Source organism: the organism of the source record quoted next, unplaced genomic scaffold (assembly GCF_019419815.1).
Source record: "Pyrus x bretschneideri cultivar Hongxiangsu unplaced genomic scaffold, Pyrus_bretschneideri_v1 Contig16, whole genome shotgun sequence".
Taxonomy (NCBI): domain Eukaryota; kingdom Viridiplantae; phylum Streptophyta; class Magnoliopsida; order Rosales; family Rosaceae; genus Pyrus; species Pyrus x bretschneideri.
In genome coordinates, this window is record NW_025999457.1 from 1,270,361 (window position 1) to 1,285,830 (window position 15,470).

The 15,470-nt window shown below is 36.4% G+C and overlaps 3 protein-coding genes across 3 annotated transcripts; 1 reads left to right on the forward strand and 2 right to left on the reverse strand.

Annotated features, from left to right (window-relative positions):
- Positions 1-2,363: 2,363 nt before the first annotated feature.
- LOC103951161 (uncharacterized protein C57A10.07) lies at positions 2,364-6,018 on the reverse strand. The gene is given in 4 exon segments (XM_009362476.3): positions 2,364-2,847; positions 3,581-3,702; positions 5,014-5,226; positions 5,229-6,018. Coding segments are annotated over 4 exon segments (1,041 nt in total). The 5' UTR covers positions 5,605-6,018; the 3' UTR covers positions 2,364-2,517.
- A 3,061-nt stretch (positions 6,019-9,079) lies between these two features.
- LOC103951162 (eukaryotic translation initiation factor 6-2) lies at positions 9,080-11,333 on the reverse strand. Its single transcript, XM_009362477.3, has 6 exons — positions 11,172-11,333; positions 10,899-11,081; positions 10,734-10,778; positions 10,491-10,621; positions 9,671-9,781; positions 9,080-9,556 (listed from the first exon to the last, which is right to left on the reverse strand). Exons 1-6 carry the CDS (start codon positions 11,179-11,181, stop codon positions 9,380-9,382), a joined length of 657 nt encoding a protein of 218 aa, XP_009360752.2. The 5' UTR covers positions 11,182-11,333; the 3' UTR covers positions 9,080-9,379.
- Positions 11,334-12,838: 1,505 nt separating this feature from the next.
- On the forward strand, positions 12,839-15,460 carry LOC103951163 (protein FAM133-like). The gene is made up of 6 exons (XM_009362478.3): positions 12,839-13,083; positions 13,751-13,829; positions 13,928-13,987; positions 14,686-14,730; positions 14,839-14,895; positions 15,039-15,460. The coding sequence occupies exons 1-6, from the start codon at positions 12,839-12,841 to the stop codon at positions 15,129-15,131; spliced, it is 579 nt and encodes a 192-aa protein (XP_009360753.2). The 3' UTR covers positions 15,132-15,460.
- Positions 15,461-15,470: the final 10 nt, after the last annotated feature.

The window sequence follows — 15,470 nt, forward strand, 5'->3', positions numbered from 1 at the left end:
AAAATCATCACCTAACCAATTTGTGGTGCTAGGACCATCTCCACTTGGTCTCTCTTCTCTTGCACGCCTCATTCGCACCAAGTCCGCTTTCTCCGAATTCCAAAAATATTTAGAATTTAGAGACATTGTATCTACAGGCTCCTTCATAATGTCACGATTTTGTTAAGCCCTTCTTTCTTCTTTAAGCTCTTCCCTTTCTTGCCTAAGTAGCTATCTTTCTCTCTCATTAGCTTTAAATAATTTCTCAGCAATTGCAACTTTTGCCTCATCTCTAGCCTTATAGCCTCAAATTTAGCCATTACCTGCACCAAAGTCAATTCACCTTGACGAGCAAGTTCTTCCATATATTTTGCATAATCATTCTTGGAAGAACTCCCTTTTCTCTTTGAAGCCTTCTTACCTTTAGCTCTAAGTGGACAACGGGTCGACCTTGACACTTGTTCAGGGGTCACTTTTGGCACTTGATTTGTGTCGTTTTCATGAACATGCGAGTCATGATCTAGCATAGAGTGTAGATGGGATGGTAATCTTTGACAATATTCCAACATTTTCACCAGTTGAATGATTTGTTTTTGTTTTTGACATTATACTAAGCTTGTACTTGAAGTGTCTACAAAATGCAGGAGAAGAAAAATTATAATCAAAGAGGCTAATGTAAATTTGGGTATAGTACAAACAAATAAATAATATATTGCTTCTTGATCCGCGTTATTATCTCCACTTCGAATATTAGTACTAGCTTGTGCCAAGGCGTTTCTCCAATGAGTAAACGATTGGCTGAGTATTCTCCAATGACTTGAGAGCGATTGTTCCGTTCTTTTGCCACCAATTTTCTCAAGAAAAAGGGAATGAATATTGCTCCACATTTCTCGCAACTGCATCTCATCACCGGTAATCAGATCATGAGTCAACGCAACTAGAACACAACGTAATATCTTCAATAATCATCCAATTAGTACCCGCATCATTAGCCATTTTTTTCGGAAACAAAAGTATATAGAAACTTTGAGAGAAAGATTGGAATGTGGTGGAAAATATTTGAGAAAATATGAAAGCGTGGTGTAAGGTGGAAGATAAAGATAAGGTATTTATAGAAAATAAAATAATTTTTTTTAATTTCGAATTTTATTTGATTTTAATTTTTTAACTTTTTTTTTTATTAACTTAATTAATTTCTACCATTGGATTACAGAAAATTTGAAATCCAACCCTCCAGATTGTGACACATGGCATAACAGTAACATATCAGATTTTTTTTCCTTTTTTAAAAAAATTTTAAAGCCGAAAAACGTGGAACGTTGATCTGGAATCGAACGGTTTAGATTGCGCCACGTCATCTAACTGTTGGGGGAGTTTAAATTTTTTTTTTTTTACTATTGGAAATCAAACGGTCTTGAAAAAAGAGCCATTGAAATCCAACAGCCGAGAGGGTGCCACGTTGCACCCAGTAATGGTAACATATCAGACTATAAACCGCGGGCCTCATTGCCTGAAATCTTGTCGGTGACGCGCCCCCACGCGAGCGTGTTATGCACGCGCTTGACCTAAATTTTTTTATAACGTGGCTAACGTCAGCTTGCATCATAAATGCCTCAGGCACTCGAACCTTGGACTCCTGCCTGCCTTCTCCCACGGGTTTCCCTTAGCTCAATTGCCCGCATAGGCTGGAGCAAGTTTGGGAGGCAATTGTATTGGATTTGCTCCTTGTCCACCGGGCTACCCAGCACGTTGGAAGTGCTATAAATTAACCACATCTAATAGAAGAAGAACAATTGTACTATACGCTCACTATGACGGTTTTACCCTTGACATCGTGAACAAACCATAAATTACCTCATCGGAATATGACATTCATCCGACCTTTGGGTATTGGGCCTTTAGGGCCACCGATGGATCATGGCATTCCAAGCCGCCCATGATATGTCATGTCATGGGGCCATACCTGACCCAATGATGGCAGAAAACTAACTCTTCAAAGTCTCATCTTAGGTGTTTGAACCCTAAACACATACAAACATTAGTCCCAAATAAAAAACAAATCTGAACCTTAAACACCAAGCATAGCAGTTAGGAAACTCAAAATTACCACCTATCAACCTACCAACTGAGACGAGCGGTGAAATCATGCAACTATACCTGCCACCCAAGGACTAGTAGACTGTTAAAATTCTGAACAAACAATATAATCTATGTAAGGGGAGAGGGGGATGCGCTTAGCCTCACAATGGACTAGCAATAATGTGGTTCAAATTCGCCTTTGGCGAGAATCGAATCTAAGACTTCTCTCTTACAAATGAAAAAGAATATCACTAGACCTTAGTACTAAGTGGCAGTAGACTGTTAAAATTGATAGTGCCCTAAAATGGAAAACTCATCCTTCATATACCCTTATTGATTTAAAGAATGTTGTTTACAAAGGAAGACAAAATCATATGTTATTGTGAGATTGGAACTCCCTTTATGACTGTTAGGTGGATTCTCCTGTTCTATACATCAAGATCAGTAGAATTATCCAGATTAATTTTGCTCTTTAGGCCACGGAAGGGACCCTGGATAAGGAGCTGACCCACAATATCTGAAAAGACCTTCAATTTCAGGACACCCATTTGGATAGGGAACGGACCGGTGAAACGGATCGCGCCCTAGTTTTTTACGGTAAAGTGAACCTCGACATCCATATGGATCTTCTAGGAATTGAGTCCGCACGACTGCTTCTCCTTTCCGGGCTGCTTCTTTTGCAGTAGAAATTGCCGGGGTGCCCACGTAGAAGAACCTTGACTCGGGAAAGCCGATTGCAGCCCGGTGTAGATGCGCGAATCTCTCCTCCTTGAAATCATAACTTACAACCTGGTTTGAAAACAATCATGTTAGGTTATAAAGCAGGAGTCCTGAATTCGAATCCTTGCACTTGCAATGCAACCTCCCAATGTGAACATGAATTCTACATGTTGGGTTCTAGGGGTGTAATGAGGACAAAGTGAGAAAATGAAGTGCTAGACTATAAAATATTTGTCGTAACAGCTTGAGCTTTCGGTAATAGTGGCAAACCAACAAATTCAATCAAATCGTAAAGATACTACGAAGCTTAAGAAAATCCAAAAAGGAGCTTAACGTGCTTAACATATATTGTGTTTTCAAACCAATATGGATACAATGCTTAACATGCTTCATGGAATACTCATCATGCAGAGCGGTCCTTTATGTGATATTCAAAGTAACTCATATAGAAATTATATATTTTGTTTCAAACCTAAGAGAAAAGAGTATGAATGAACGAGCAATCACAGTTTTGTTCTCCTCGGCAACATACCATAAGTATATGCACAGAGAGAGAGAGAGAGAGAGAGAGAGAGAGAGAGAGAGAGATGTCTTTTGCATATTTCTATTGGATGATGCAAATACTGACTTGTTCTAGTGTGCAGCTGAATGAAAGTTGTATAGTACTCATAATCACATACATATATATGCTCAGCCTACGTTGTTGTTGTGCTTAACTGTTTCTCTATGACAAGAAACGAGCACACCATACTTGTATTTTAGCTTCAAAGATGACAAACCAGATTGGGTAGAATGGGCTTACAGTTATATTTTGAGGATATGTGCCAGTAAGTTCTCGGAACCGGCACACACTGAAGAGAAGATTCTCAAAGCTGTCCCTTGCATGCTCTTCTGTGAGTGTCCTCGATCGCAAATCTTCTTGGCCTAAACAAACCATCACGGCATAAGTTTTATACGAGTTAAAGGCCAGTAAAAGATAGTTCAGACCAACATGGATGTAAATTAATGCACAATCATGCTTTATTCTCCTTTACAAAAGCAACTAAGATTTTGACAATAAAGTGAGGGGAGAAGAGGGAAAGGCAAAAGGAAGAATAAAACATTACAATACGTAGCAGACCAGAAACAATGTAAAAAGCATATAACATGAAGGAACATTTAAATGGTAGCATAAACAAAATCAGCTCAGCATAAAACAAAAACGAATTTAAGTACTTCATGCATAAATGATACTGAGAGAAGAGAAAGAGAAATACATCAGAGAGAAAGAAACAGAATAAAGAGGGAGCAAGATTACAGAAAAGAATATTCGGATGCACCAGATCACTCCACGATGGTATATGATTTGCCAAAAAAACAGGGGTATGCCTGCTTCCTTACTTATATGCCACTAAAAACAGGAAAAGCACTTCCATTGAACACAGAATGATGAAATGGATGAAAGACTTGAAGAGTTACCATTTTTTTGTTATAGTAAATTCAAGAAGTGAGAATAGTGACAGGGAACAATGGCGGACCAAGACTCCCATTTAGACTAAACTACTTATACTTCCGATAAACTTACCCCATGTGTAAATGACTTATACTTCAACGGATTTATCATTTCACAACTTGTGTAATTTGGTTTATCTTGTTAACAGCCTTGTCAACAAATTGAAATCTTATGTGTAGTTATTAGATTACCCAAATATGAAAAACAATCTTTAAAATAAATTCAAGTTCGCCAAGGGTTTTAAGTGGAAGTGATATCTATGGCCAACATGGAAACTGTGTCATGAATCACCATGCTTCAGGAAATTCAGTCAATATATTTATATCTGTCAGCAGTAAACTTATCAATTTGACATTTAAATTGTGTGTGTATTGCAACAAACTACATTAGTCAACCTTTCTACTTGGGCACTTCAATAATAATAATTAAAAGATAACACCACCAGAAAGAATTAATTTTCTTTTTTGTAAGAACTCTTCTAATAAAGCAGTACAAAAGCAGATCATCTTTTCTATCTAGCAAAGTAATTATTAGCACAAATACTGTAGATTCAATGCAACTGCAGAGTGCAGAGAATGGCGTAAGACAAAAGATTGTAAACAATCAAGTACATAAGAACTAAACAGCATCCACATATCGTTCTTCATATAATCGGCATTCAATTGAGTCTTATCTTAAAAAAGAATCATATGGAAAACAAGTCAGGCAAAACATGTCTAATGCAAGAGAAATAACAGACTCACCAAACCATCCTTTTGATTCAGCAACTGCCCAGTAACTCTGTGCCTCACTGCGAGGACCGGCATCTCTTCGAGTCTCTCCACCACTAAACAGAAGGAGAGCTCTATTGTCTTTGGCTGCAACTTCAATTCCCTCTTGTATATGAGCCACAAAAGTAGCAGCCTGACCCGGATTCTTTTGGTAAGACTCCAAAAACCAAGAATCCTCCTTATCAACTTTCCACAGCTACTACTAGTATAAACTGAATGCCCGGCAACCATGACTAGATTCTGGAGATTCAGGAGCGGATAACTAGAAGAACCCACGTCATACTTTTGGTAGTTGTTCGTCATTTGATACCGGCTCTCATACAGAGACAAAAGTATGAGAATTGAGATCCCAACTGACAAGGAGAGGAGGAAAACTAAAAGGGGACGCAGCTTGCAATAATACTGCATTCGGTTTCCGATATACCTAATCATTTTGATCGGAAGCAATGGTGACCTCCTATGCTTTCGGGGTTTTCTAAATGTTCCAGATTCTAAATCAAACTCACCACTCGGGTAGGCTACGAAGGACTTAGGACTGCCCGGCCGAAACGGATTATTGCTCATTATAGTACAACAAATCCAGCTTACGCGGATTAAATTGAATGGAACTATTCATACCCAGATGAAAATTTACAGCAAAAAATCAATGGTGATCATGAATTCTACGATACAAATACAGAACAATATGAAAAACGGAGATCAACCCACTTCTGTATACAAGTTAACATACATAAAGTTTGCAGCCTTCAACGAGAATCAGACGGATTTGCGAACGAATTTACAATTGAATCGAAGCAAAAAGGCTGAACCGGAGAGAAAAAGCTCACCGAAACTCCGTGGAATTGCTGTGTATGCACTCTGCTTGCAAGGAAGGAGAAGAACGTTTCAGGTTGCAGAGGATCTTCTGTTTTTTAATTCTATTTTCCGCAGATTTGATACATTTTTATTTCTCTTTTTTTTGGGTAATGACAATTCAGATTTGAGACATTTGTTGTTATCACACTCATTTTTACCTTTCATATATTTCTTCTTAACTTCTGTCATTTGATATTCTACAATTTATTTTATCCGACGATCAAAAATTAAAAGAATGTATGAGAAGTAAAAATGAGTATGTTATACAAAATTGTTAAATGTCTATACATTTTTTCTTCTTTTCGTGTCAAAGGTCTAAAGTCGAACAAATTTTTTAATTTGCAGAATTCAGTATACAAATGTCATGATATAAATAGTTGGATACTAAATAAAATCAACAAATTATATTATAACATTTAGCAGGCTGCGTTTCATTACATTGGAAAATCTCTCCTAAAGTTGATGTTTGGTAAAACTTCGTTTACTATGACAAAGTCTAAATTTTGTGATATTACTAAACCTTAGTAATATCGCACACACCGTATTGACCAACTCTCGCATGACGTAAGGCGCATGTTTACGGGTCTACAAACCCCTCGTGCATGACCCATTTTATGAGCTAAAATTTAGACAAGAGAAAGGAGATGCTTGAAAAAAAAAGGAAAAAAAAAAAAAAAAAAAACCATCAAAGCCGTTTACCCCGACTAAACCAAACCAAATCAATTTAAGTGGTTTATTCCCGCTTTCACACAAAAGAACTAGTCTCTCTAGTCAATTTAATTCCTAATTTTTGGGTGTTTGATGATGAGTTTTTAAGTGAAAAGTTGTACTTTTCTAATTCTTTACGTCTAAGTAAACACATGAAAAAGTTAAGGAGTGAAATGATTATTTTACTCATATTTTAGTTAATGCAGGGAACTCAAGAATCATAGTGATTCCAATTTCTATTCCTTGTAAGTATACACACTTGATATTCTATATGTTTGCCCTACACTTTCATTTGTTCAATGCTCTTCTAAATGCACTTTTACTTACTTGAAGTGAGAGAAGTCATGAATCGAGAAAGGAAAAGAGAGAACATCTTCACCCACCCTCCACCCCAGTCGTCTAGTTTCTATTTTACAATGCAAATTTTAACGTGAAACACACCTTATTCAATACGTATATGCACGAGTATGAGCAAGTCAAGAATTCAAATAATTCTAATTCATATTCCACATGTCACTAAATTTGCCTGAGTTGCCTTCGACATTCAGTTCGATGAGTTTGGCTTCTTGTTTTCTTTTGCCATGGTGGTTTTGAGAACTAAATTTTCAATTGGATCTGTTTCAATACGAATCCTATGAAAATTGGTTGAGAATTTTTTCATTTTGTTTATTTTTCCATTAAAGCTTAATAGTTATTGGTTTGATAATCATATGGTTCGAAACAGGTGTAGTAACTCTATGTCCAGGCTTTTAGAGGGAGCTGTAGCTTCAGTCAACGAAATATTTTGATTCAGTTAAGAGAGACTTTATGTCTGTTATATCACAGTTGTCTTCTCAAGGGGCAACTTCCAGTGTGTTCTCCCATTGTTTGAAGGGACAGGACAATGAAGGTGGTATAATACAACTACACATAGATAAACGAATAGATAAACGAAAACAAACATAATAAACAATTCTCTCAAAGAGATGGAATTGAAATCGTAAGTATAACAAGTCAGGTCGGCCTGACTTAGCACGAGCATGACTGGCCTAAAGTCACAGTTGTCATCGTGAGAGATAACTCGGTAGTGTATTATCTCATTGTTTGAGATGATATGACAGACTATACTCAATACTTTGGTGAGATTTGAGGACCAAGTTATGATTGTATTCCCCTTGTCAAAAAGTATGTCTCCATCTTTAAACTTTCTTTTATTTAATTGAAAGTTTTAATGATTTTTGTTGTCAAATTGTGTTAATTATCCCAACTAATCTATGCATGTTACAGTTTCCATTCAACTTCTACGATCACCGTAACCCCATCTGCAAGATCATGAACCGTGTACTTCAAAATCCGAGTGGTTGGGTTCACTGCACGGCAGACAATGTGAATCCTAACAATCACATTATTCATTGATCTCAACACATAATCCAACATACCTATATCTCCGATATGTAACTGAGCTACATCTCGCACGTCTTGCCGGCAACTCATCCACTGCTGGGTTGGTTTCTTGTTCCGTAAAATTCTGCAAGGTTGGTTTACGATAAATTAGTGCAGCTATATTCTAAAATATGAAGGTGAAGATGAGACAACCGGGTATTACATATCAAATGAATTACATTTTGATATGATTCTAGCTTAGTCTCATGTTAAAATCGAGTCTTCAGCTCTTGTTTTAAGGTGAGCTATCTTAACCTTTCTTTTTTAACAATCGACATTAAGAGAGAAAAAAACGATCCAGAAATATTTTTCATGTTGCTTAACTTTTCCATTAAAGTGTAATTATTACTTTTTTTGACGATCATATTGGTTGGAAATGGATGTGTAGTATAAAATTTATTTTATTTAATTAAAATTTGAGATTGGATGTCGTCAATAATCTATTGATTAGTCCACTTGTCCTCATGTCACTACATGTCACTTGGTTTGTTAATCAAATATTTAGTTCATTAAGTAGTTGAATGGTTGTAGTATATCTGCTTTGAGCAAGTGAAATATAATCCACTTGTCCTCATGTCACTACATGTCACTTGGTTTGTTAATCAAATATTTAGTTCATTAAGTAGTTGAATGGTTGTAGTATATCTGCTTTGAGCAAGTGAAATATAATGATTCGTGTTATTTGCTGGTAAGTAATCGCACACCAAATATAATGTACACGAGCACAGCTGGCCTAAAGAGATGAAAATTTCAATATTAAGTACAAGAAGTTGGATCGGCCTAACTCTTCACAAGCACGATTGCCCTAAAGTCCGTTGTAATCATGAGGGATAACTCGTAGTGTATTCTCTCATCGTTTGAAATGAAATGACTATGAGGTTAGTACATACTCATAGTTGGTGAGATTTCGAGGCCAAGTATTTAATGTATTCCGTTGTCCATCTCAAAAGCATTAAAGCAACCAGAATCCAACTTCTGGCAGCAGGGAAAATTTTTTAAAAGGAGGAACTGGAACACAACTAGCACGGTCGTGGAACTTCAGAAACAAGAAGAATCGACGAACAAAACACAATTGTCATAAACAAAACGACGACAACATACTAGTCACACAACATATTCTCCAAAGTAAACTGCCCAATTTCAACAAAATTTCAACACCAGATTGCACAGGTTAACTATACAACTTGGTAAATTCAGAGTTAAAACTATTTAAAAACTTTGACAAGAAAGAAAACAGGTAATATCCATGAGTTTTACTAGCAGAGAGATTGTTTAGACATAGCTGTCAATCAATGATTTCCTCATTTCATCCACAATAGCACTAGGTTGAGCTTCCCTCAACTTGAAAACGCTTTCAATAACCGAGAGTTCCTGTGGCAGTGGTGTCTAGCCCGCAGAACGCTGTCCAGTCGTTCACTATCATGCCTGCACCTATCACTTCACTACCGCGGTTGACTGTTCCAGCAACAAGAGGGACCTGAAGGAGCGTTGACAGTTCATCCAGATCTTCAACAGATGTGTGGGGATGTACCTATACAAGTGTTTTTAAAATTAGGATTGAGAATGGGTCCAAAGGAACAAAAAAGATGAAACAATGACAGTAGAAATCTTTCAGAAACAAAAACTCAAAAAGACGTATTCTTACCAAGCCACCTCTGTTGGTGAAGGCACAGAAGCTGCCGACAAGTATATTACCAGCAATCGTCTGCCTAAAAACTTCCACTCCAAGAACATCTGCAATCATCTCCTCAGTCTCCTGAAAAATAACAAATAAAAGGAAATGAACAAAATGCATGGATTCAAAGTTTAATGCCATCTGCTAAATGGAAAAGAGCAGTCTAACTTCATATAAGAACTAAAGTCTTAACACAACATGCACATTCGATTCCTCTTTAACTTCTGAATAAAGTTAACAAATATATTATTCTGAACTCTGAAGTAAATTCAAACTATATGGTGAATAGTCATGTTATGCATAATAAAGTGTCTCTTTCCAACCATTCAATTCCTCATTAAAGTCTGAACAAAATTACATTACACGTATATCAATCTGAAATAAATTCAAACTGTCTGGTGAACACTGAAAGTCATGTTATGCATAATAAAGTGACTGTCAACAATAACATACGGTCGATATAACATAGAAAAGCAGGACAACCATGACGTGCATGTGTGGTATTGACCGAATCAGCATTGAGTTGTATTTTTCATTTAAAGTGGGTTTTAATATGTTCTGCAGTACAACCTGTGAATTCTTACATGCTAAACCGGGCACATCTTGTGATAGATGTATGATGTCTTTCTAATTTCCTAATATTCCAAAGAGGTTGTACTCAATTTGTGAAGATGAGTTTATGGGTTACTTGCATTGAATTCACATACACAATTGTGCTTTTTTGCAGGAAAACAAAGACTGCACAGGATACAATGAAAAGAACAATTTCAAACAAGTATAGAAAGAATACCCTGTCAAGATCAGTGTGCGTAAGAGCAACATGATCATTGCAAGCGATGCAGTTACCAAGAGCCGATAGTCTCTCTTCGATACGCTGAACAACAATCTGATCAGGTAAGCTGTTCCTCAAGTGCTGGAGTTCTTAATTTTCAATAAATCGAAAACAGAAGCTCAATAAGTCAGAAAACCGAAACGCAATAACCACAAGCATAAAATACCCAAAAAGAAAAAGAAATCGGAAGAACAAAAATACCTTGGTCAGTGGTGGTGTGAGGCACAAGAAGCCCGTTTTTGTTTCCTGAAATCGAAATTTCAACAAGTTTTTTTTTTATATTCCTAAAAACACATCGAAATTATAACTCTTGATTGATACCGAAAAGAAAAGAAATATCAAAGGATATCAAATTGAAAAGAATACCAGCACAGAGGCGACCGATGATGCGAGTGCCGCCAATGGAGGTTTTCACAACCGGGATGACATCAGCCAACTCCCCCTCAAAGGTGCTGTAGAAATTCTCAGAGCCGCCGATGGCGACCAAACAGTACGCGTTCGTCAGCTTCGAAAACACCCCAACCTCGCACGAGTTCTCGAATTGCAATCCTGCAAATCCCCAATTAGTTTTTCATATTAATTTTATTAGAAACAAATACGAGAACAATAATCGGAGTACGAAGAAGAAGAAAGCCTTACTGGTTGCCATGGATTGAGAGCGACGCCTGACTGCAAGGTACGAGTCTGGGAGAAGCTAGGGTTTTGGAGGTTGAGGAAGAGAGGGCGATTAGGGTTTTGGATTTGTATGCAAACAGGTCAACAACCTTTTTCTCCCGTTCTTCTTTTTATACTTTTCAGGCGTCCGAATTAAATTCCAACAAAAGAAAAAACATTGTTCAAATTAAAACGATATAAATTGTAATTAGAATTCCTATCGATAAAGATATATATTAACAAAATAAATCGAAAAAGATATAAATTGTAAATTATAATTAATAAAATAAAACAAAATAGTATAATTTAAAAAAGAAATAAATAATAACTAACCTTTTGTCAAATGATATTTTTTTTTTCAAATTCGAATACTTATAAAGTCATACCATATCTAACAAAATAAGGTCATACCTTGATTATCTGAAAAAATAAGGTCACGCCTCGTTGATTAAGAGGAAAGTATATACGATGGTTTTAATATTCATAGAAAAATTAAAAGAAATGCTTGGGTAACAAACAAAAGAACTATATTTAAAGTATATAATTTTTTATTTTACGACAGAGTTTCAGTTCAATAATTTTTTTATTTTTTATTCACACAGGAGCAGTAGAATTTCTTCAAATTCTAACTTTTATTGTTTTACTTACACATAAAAGAATAAGTAAATAATTCATTTCATAGTTCAATATCTAAAATACAAATATTACGTTAAATAGGAGCAATCTTCCAAATTCATTGACTTCCCTCGACTATAAAAAATTAAAACAAATTTAGGATTTTTTAGCCTTTTTGTTCTTTTGGGCCTTGTATTTTCAGGCCGCTCTGTGTTTTTTGTGTCGGGGTGGTCTCGACTTTGAAGTCTTTCTTTTATTTTTGGTCAACAAACTTTGAAGACTTTCGGGCAAAACAATAACTTCAACTTTGGCATATCTACAATATATCAAAATTTGAGGGTTCATCTGCAAATGCATTTAAAATGACCAAAAATACTTTGGAGGAAATACTTAAAATGCCTCTCAAATAAGCATATTACTGGAATTTCTTTCGAGAAATATTTCAAGTGGTTTTGAAACTTAAAAATGTTTTTTTTTTCACAATTGTTTAGTCATTTTAAGTACTTTCAAACGAGTTCTAAATTATTAGTAAACATAGCACAAAATTACTCAGACGAAAAAAAATGCATGAGTAGAATTAGTTAACAATTGACATACCTCATAATTTATCCGATTATCTTCTCTTTTGCAGCCGTTCTTTCCCTCTCTATCTATTATTCTTAAGTAAAATAGACTTATAACATAGTCCTATTGTTAATTTGTGGTTAATATATTTATTTAAAACAAAAAAAATAGATATTTATTTTTCTGCCCACCTGACGCCTACATGGCACACACATAAGAAACACAGTTAATGAATTTCAACAGTAAACTGGGACACACAAACATACTTAGAGGGCAAGTGAAAAAAATATAACTATCATGGGGTAAATTAGTACTCAAAGACACTTTCAGGCCACTAAAGTAATTAAACCTTTTTATTTTGACCCCGCACAAAAACGAGTTTCTTCTAGGTTGTGGTCCGAACTCCAGTTTCTCAAACCTCCGTCTCCTCTCTCTCTCTCTCTCTCTCTCTCTCTCTCTCTCTCCCGCGAGACATGGTGGCATCGTCCTCATCGTTGTCTGAGTACTCCTTGGACTCCTCCTCGTCATCTTCGTCTTCATCTCGCCGTCGACATCGTCGCCACAACCGCAGTTGCCGAGACAAGGACCAGGAGAAAGACAAAGATGCCCTCAAGATCCGAAAAAAGATCAGTCGCTCCAACACCAAACGACGCCGCAGACACCGCCACCGCCACTCCTCGTCGGATTCTTACTCTTCCTCCTCTCCTTCCGATTCCAGGTCAATTTACAAAACCCTTCTCTTGTTTTCTGGTCGTAGATGTAAATATTTGTGAGATACGATGGCTTTAATTTTGTTTTCAGTTTTATCCTCTGTTTGATGAGGGTTTTGAATTTTGTGGCTAGTTCTGAGAAACCCTAATTGGGTTATTTTATTCCGTGTTTAAGGTGGTTTTTGTAATTTAATGCAATTTGTATGCAATTTGGTGTGCTGTGTAGTTCCTGTAGCTAACATGGAAAGTTTCGAAACGACCCAGATGGGAAAATTCGTTTGTTTTCAGCTCAAAGTTAAGGTCCCTTACGTTTTAATTTAGAAAAAAAAAAAATGCATCAGTTGATTAAAATCAATCATAAGTTAAATTGAAGCATGGTTTTCGATCCGGAGCTTTAGTTGTCAAAGGTAAAGTAGAGGATTATATCGATGATGTGCGGACCTTGTGAGGTGCGTTGACTAAAGGAAATTGATAAGGGCTATATGGCAATTAGGCAAAGATTTTGAGTTGCTTAAGTGAATCATATGCTTTGTTATTGGTTTCTCTGCGTTTAGAATTTCAATTTGAAACTATTATGTTACTGGGCAGTGCGGTTTAGATGCATGTTAGAAATATTAACGGGCAACAATTGGATGGCTCTGCTTTTTGACATATTTCCTTCTTTGTTTAATGCAGAAGTGATAGTTCTTCGGACAGTGAGCCTGAAACATCTAGTAAGTCAAAGAAGCGCAAGAAGAGTGACAGACATAAGAAGGTGCTTGTTCGGCATTTCTTTGTGACGTAATCATATTACCTTTACATTACATTTTCTGCTTGCCCTTTGGTCTCATTTAATTGATCCTTTCTATCTAGAGCAAGGAAAAGGACCAGAGCAAGAGTCATCGCCATAAACATCATAGGAAACTCAAAGAGGTAGGCCAGTATGTTTTATGTTGCTCTCTTGCCTCCATATGATTGCTCTGTTAAAATTGTGTTAAGGCTGTTATCATCGTCCTTTTCTAGCTTATTGCTTAAAAAAATTATTTATTGTCAACTCTGCGCCATTTGTTAAAATTGCTGTACATCCATTGTGCTCCAACTTCAGAGAGTAATAAAAAGATTTAGAGACAGTTAGACAAGACGTGGAAGCTGATCGTGCATCTTGCCTCCATTTGATTTTTTGTTAAAATTTGTGATAATTTGATTCATTGTATGTTCCAGACAATGGCTTCACTAAGATATATGCGTCAACTCTAATGTGTTTATTTATATAGTTGTGGTTCCATCTTGATCCAGCTTCAGAGAGTAGTAGATAATTTTAGGACGACTAAACAAAAATTGCATGAGGAAGTTGTACATAGGAAATTTTCTTTTCAAACTTGCCTGTTCTGTTCTGCTAATTAAAAATGTGACACGCACACACAGTTTCTTGCATTCACTGTGTTGGGCACTGGATGCATATGATATTATGTTTCAATTGCTGAGGTGCTTATAGTACTTTCTGCCTGTTTTATGGATTGGCTCTTCGAAATTGGAGCTGGGGTCTGTGGCATGGTGCTGGGTACTCATTGGCTTGCCTGGATAATGTGTCTGGATTGTGTTTTTTTCCTGGCAATGGGAGCCATATGTAGAAACAGAAGAATGAGAGAAGTAGCGGCCCTGTTCAGCTTTCAAAGGTTTTCATTTCACTCTCTTATAATTACGTCTTCAATATTCTTTTTTATTTTAATGTAGTTTGTTTTAATTATTTTTCTATCAGTGAAGTAACATTTTGCTTCCTACAGTTTTTAGGCCGTGACAAAGATGATGGAGTTCGTCGCAGTGCTGTCTCTGGAAAAAAGGTAAGCCTTGCTCGGTAATAAATATGTTTACTGTTTATCAAAGATTTATTAGAGATCTTAGGGGCATCTACGCTGGTCTATCCCTTGTTCTTTGGTCGTGGCTAAAAACAGAAAGAGAAAATCCGTGTTCTTTCTTTTTGCAGATTCTACTGAAACTTGAGAAGACAAAGGAGGACAAGGCGGCTGAAGACAAAAGGAATGAATTGCTGAAGTTCTTAAATGCTAGTTTTGATTGATGTTGTGGAGTCCATGCATGGAATCAACAAGTGAATGAAGGAATTGAGTAAGTTCCAGCTGCTGGCCTATATCTTAATGATTTTGAAAGGATTTTCTCCGAGCTCGAAGCGCAGTTGCCAATTGAAGTGTGGTTGAAAAACTATGGTTTGGGCGTTGTATTAGTATTCATTTGGTACTGTCATTATATATTATCTTATATCGAGGATTCACCGCAGTAAGCTTTCAAATTTGATAAATGTAGCAAACTTAATAACCCTCCTTGATGATGTGCCTGTGCATCATGCAAGTAACCAGATTAATTGATGTATTTGCAAGGAGCATTTTACCATTTTTTTTTT

Excerpts from the sequence above, each read along its gene's own strand:
- LOC103951163 (XM_009362478.3), top strand. The coding sequence starts at position 12,839 with ATGGTGGCATCGTCCTCATCGTTGTCTGAGTACTCCTTGGACTCCTCC. Across the intron at positions 13,084-13,750 it reads TCCTCTCCTTCCGATTCCAG|AAGTGATAGTTCTTCGGACA; the intron begins GTCAATTTACAA and ends TGTTTAATGCAG. Across the intron at positions 14,731-14,838 it reads GCCCTGTTCAGCTTTCAAAG|TTTTTAGGCCGTGACAAAGA; the intron begins GTTTTCATTTCA and ends TGCTTCCTACAG.
- LOC103951162 (XM_009362477.3), bottom strand. Across the intron at positions 10,779-10,898 it reads CATCGGTCGCCTCTGTGCTG|GAAACAAAAACGGGCTTCTT; the intron begins GTATTCTTTTCA and ends TTTCGATTTCAG. Across the intron at positions 9,782-10,490 it reads CGCACACTGATCTTGACAGG|GAGACTGAGGAGATGATTGC; the intron begins GTATTCTTTCTA and ends GTTATTTTTCAG.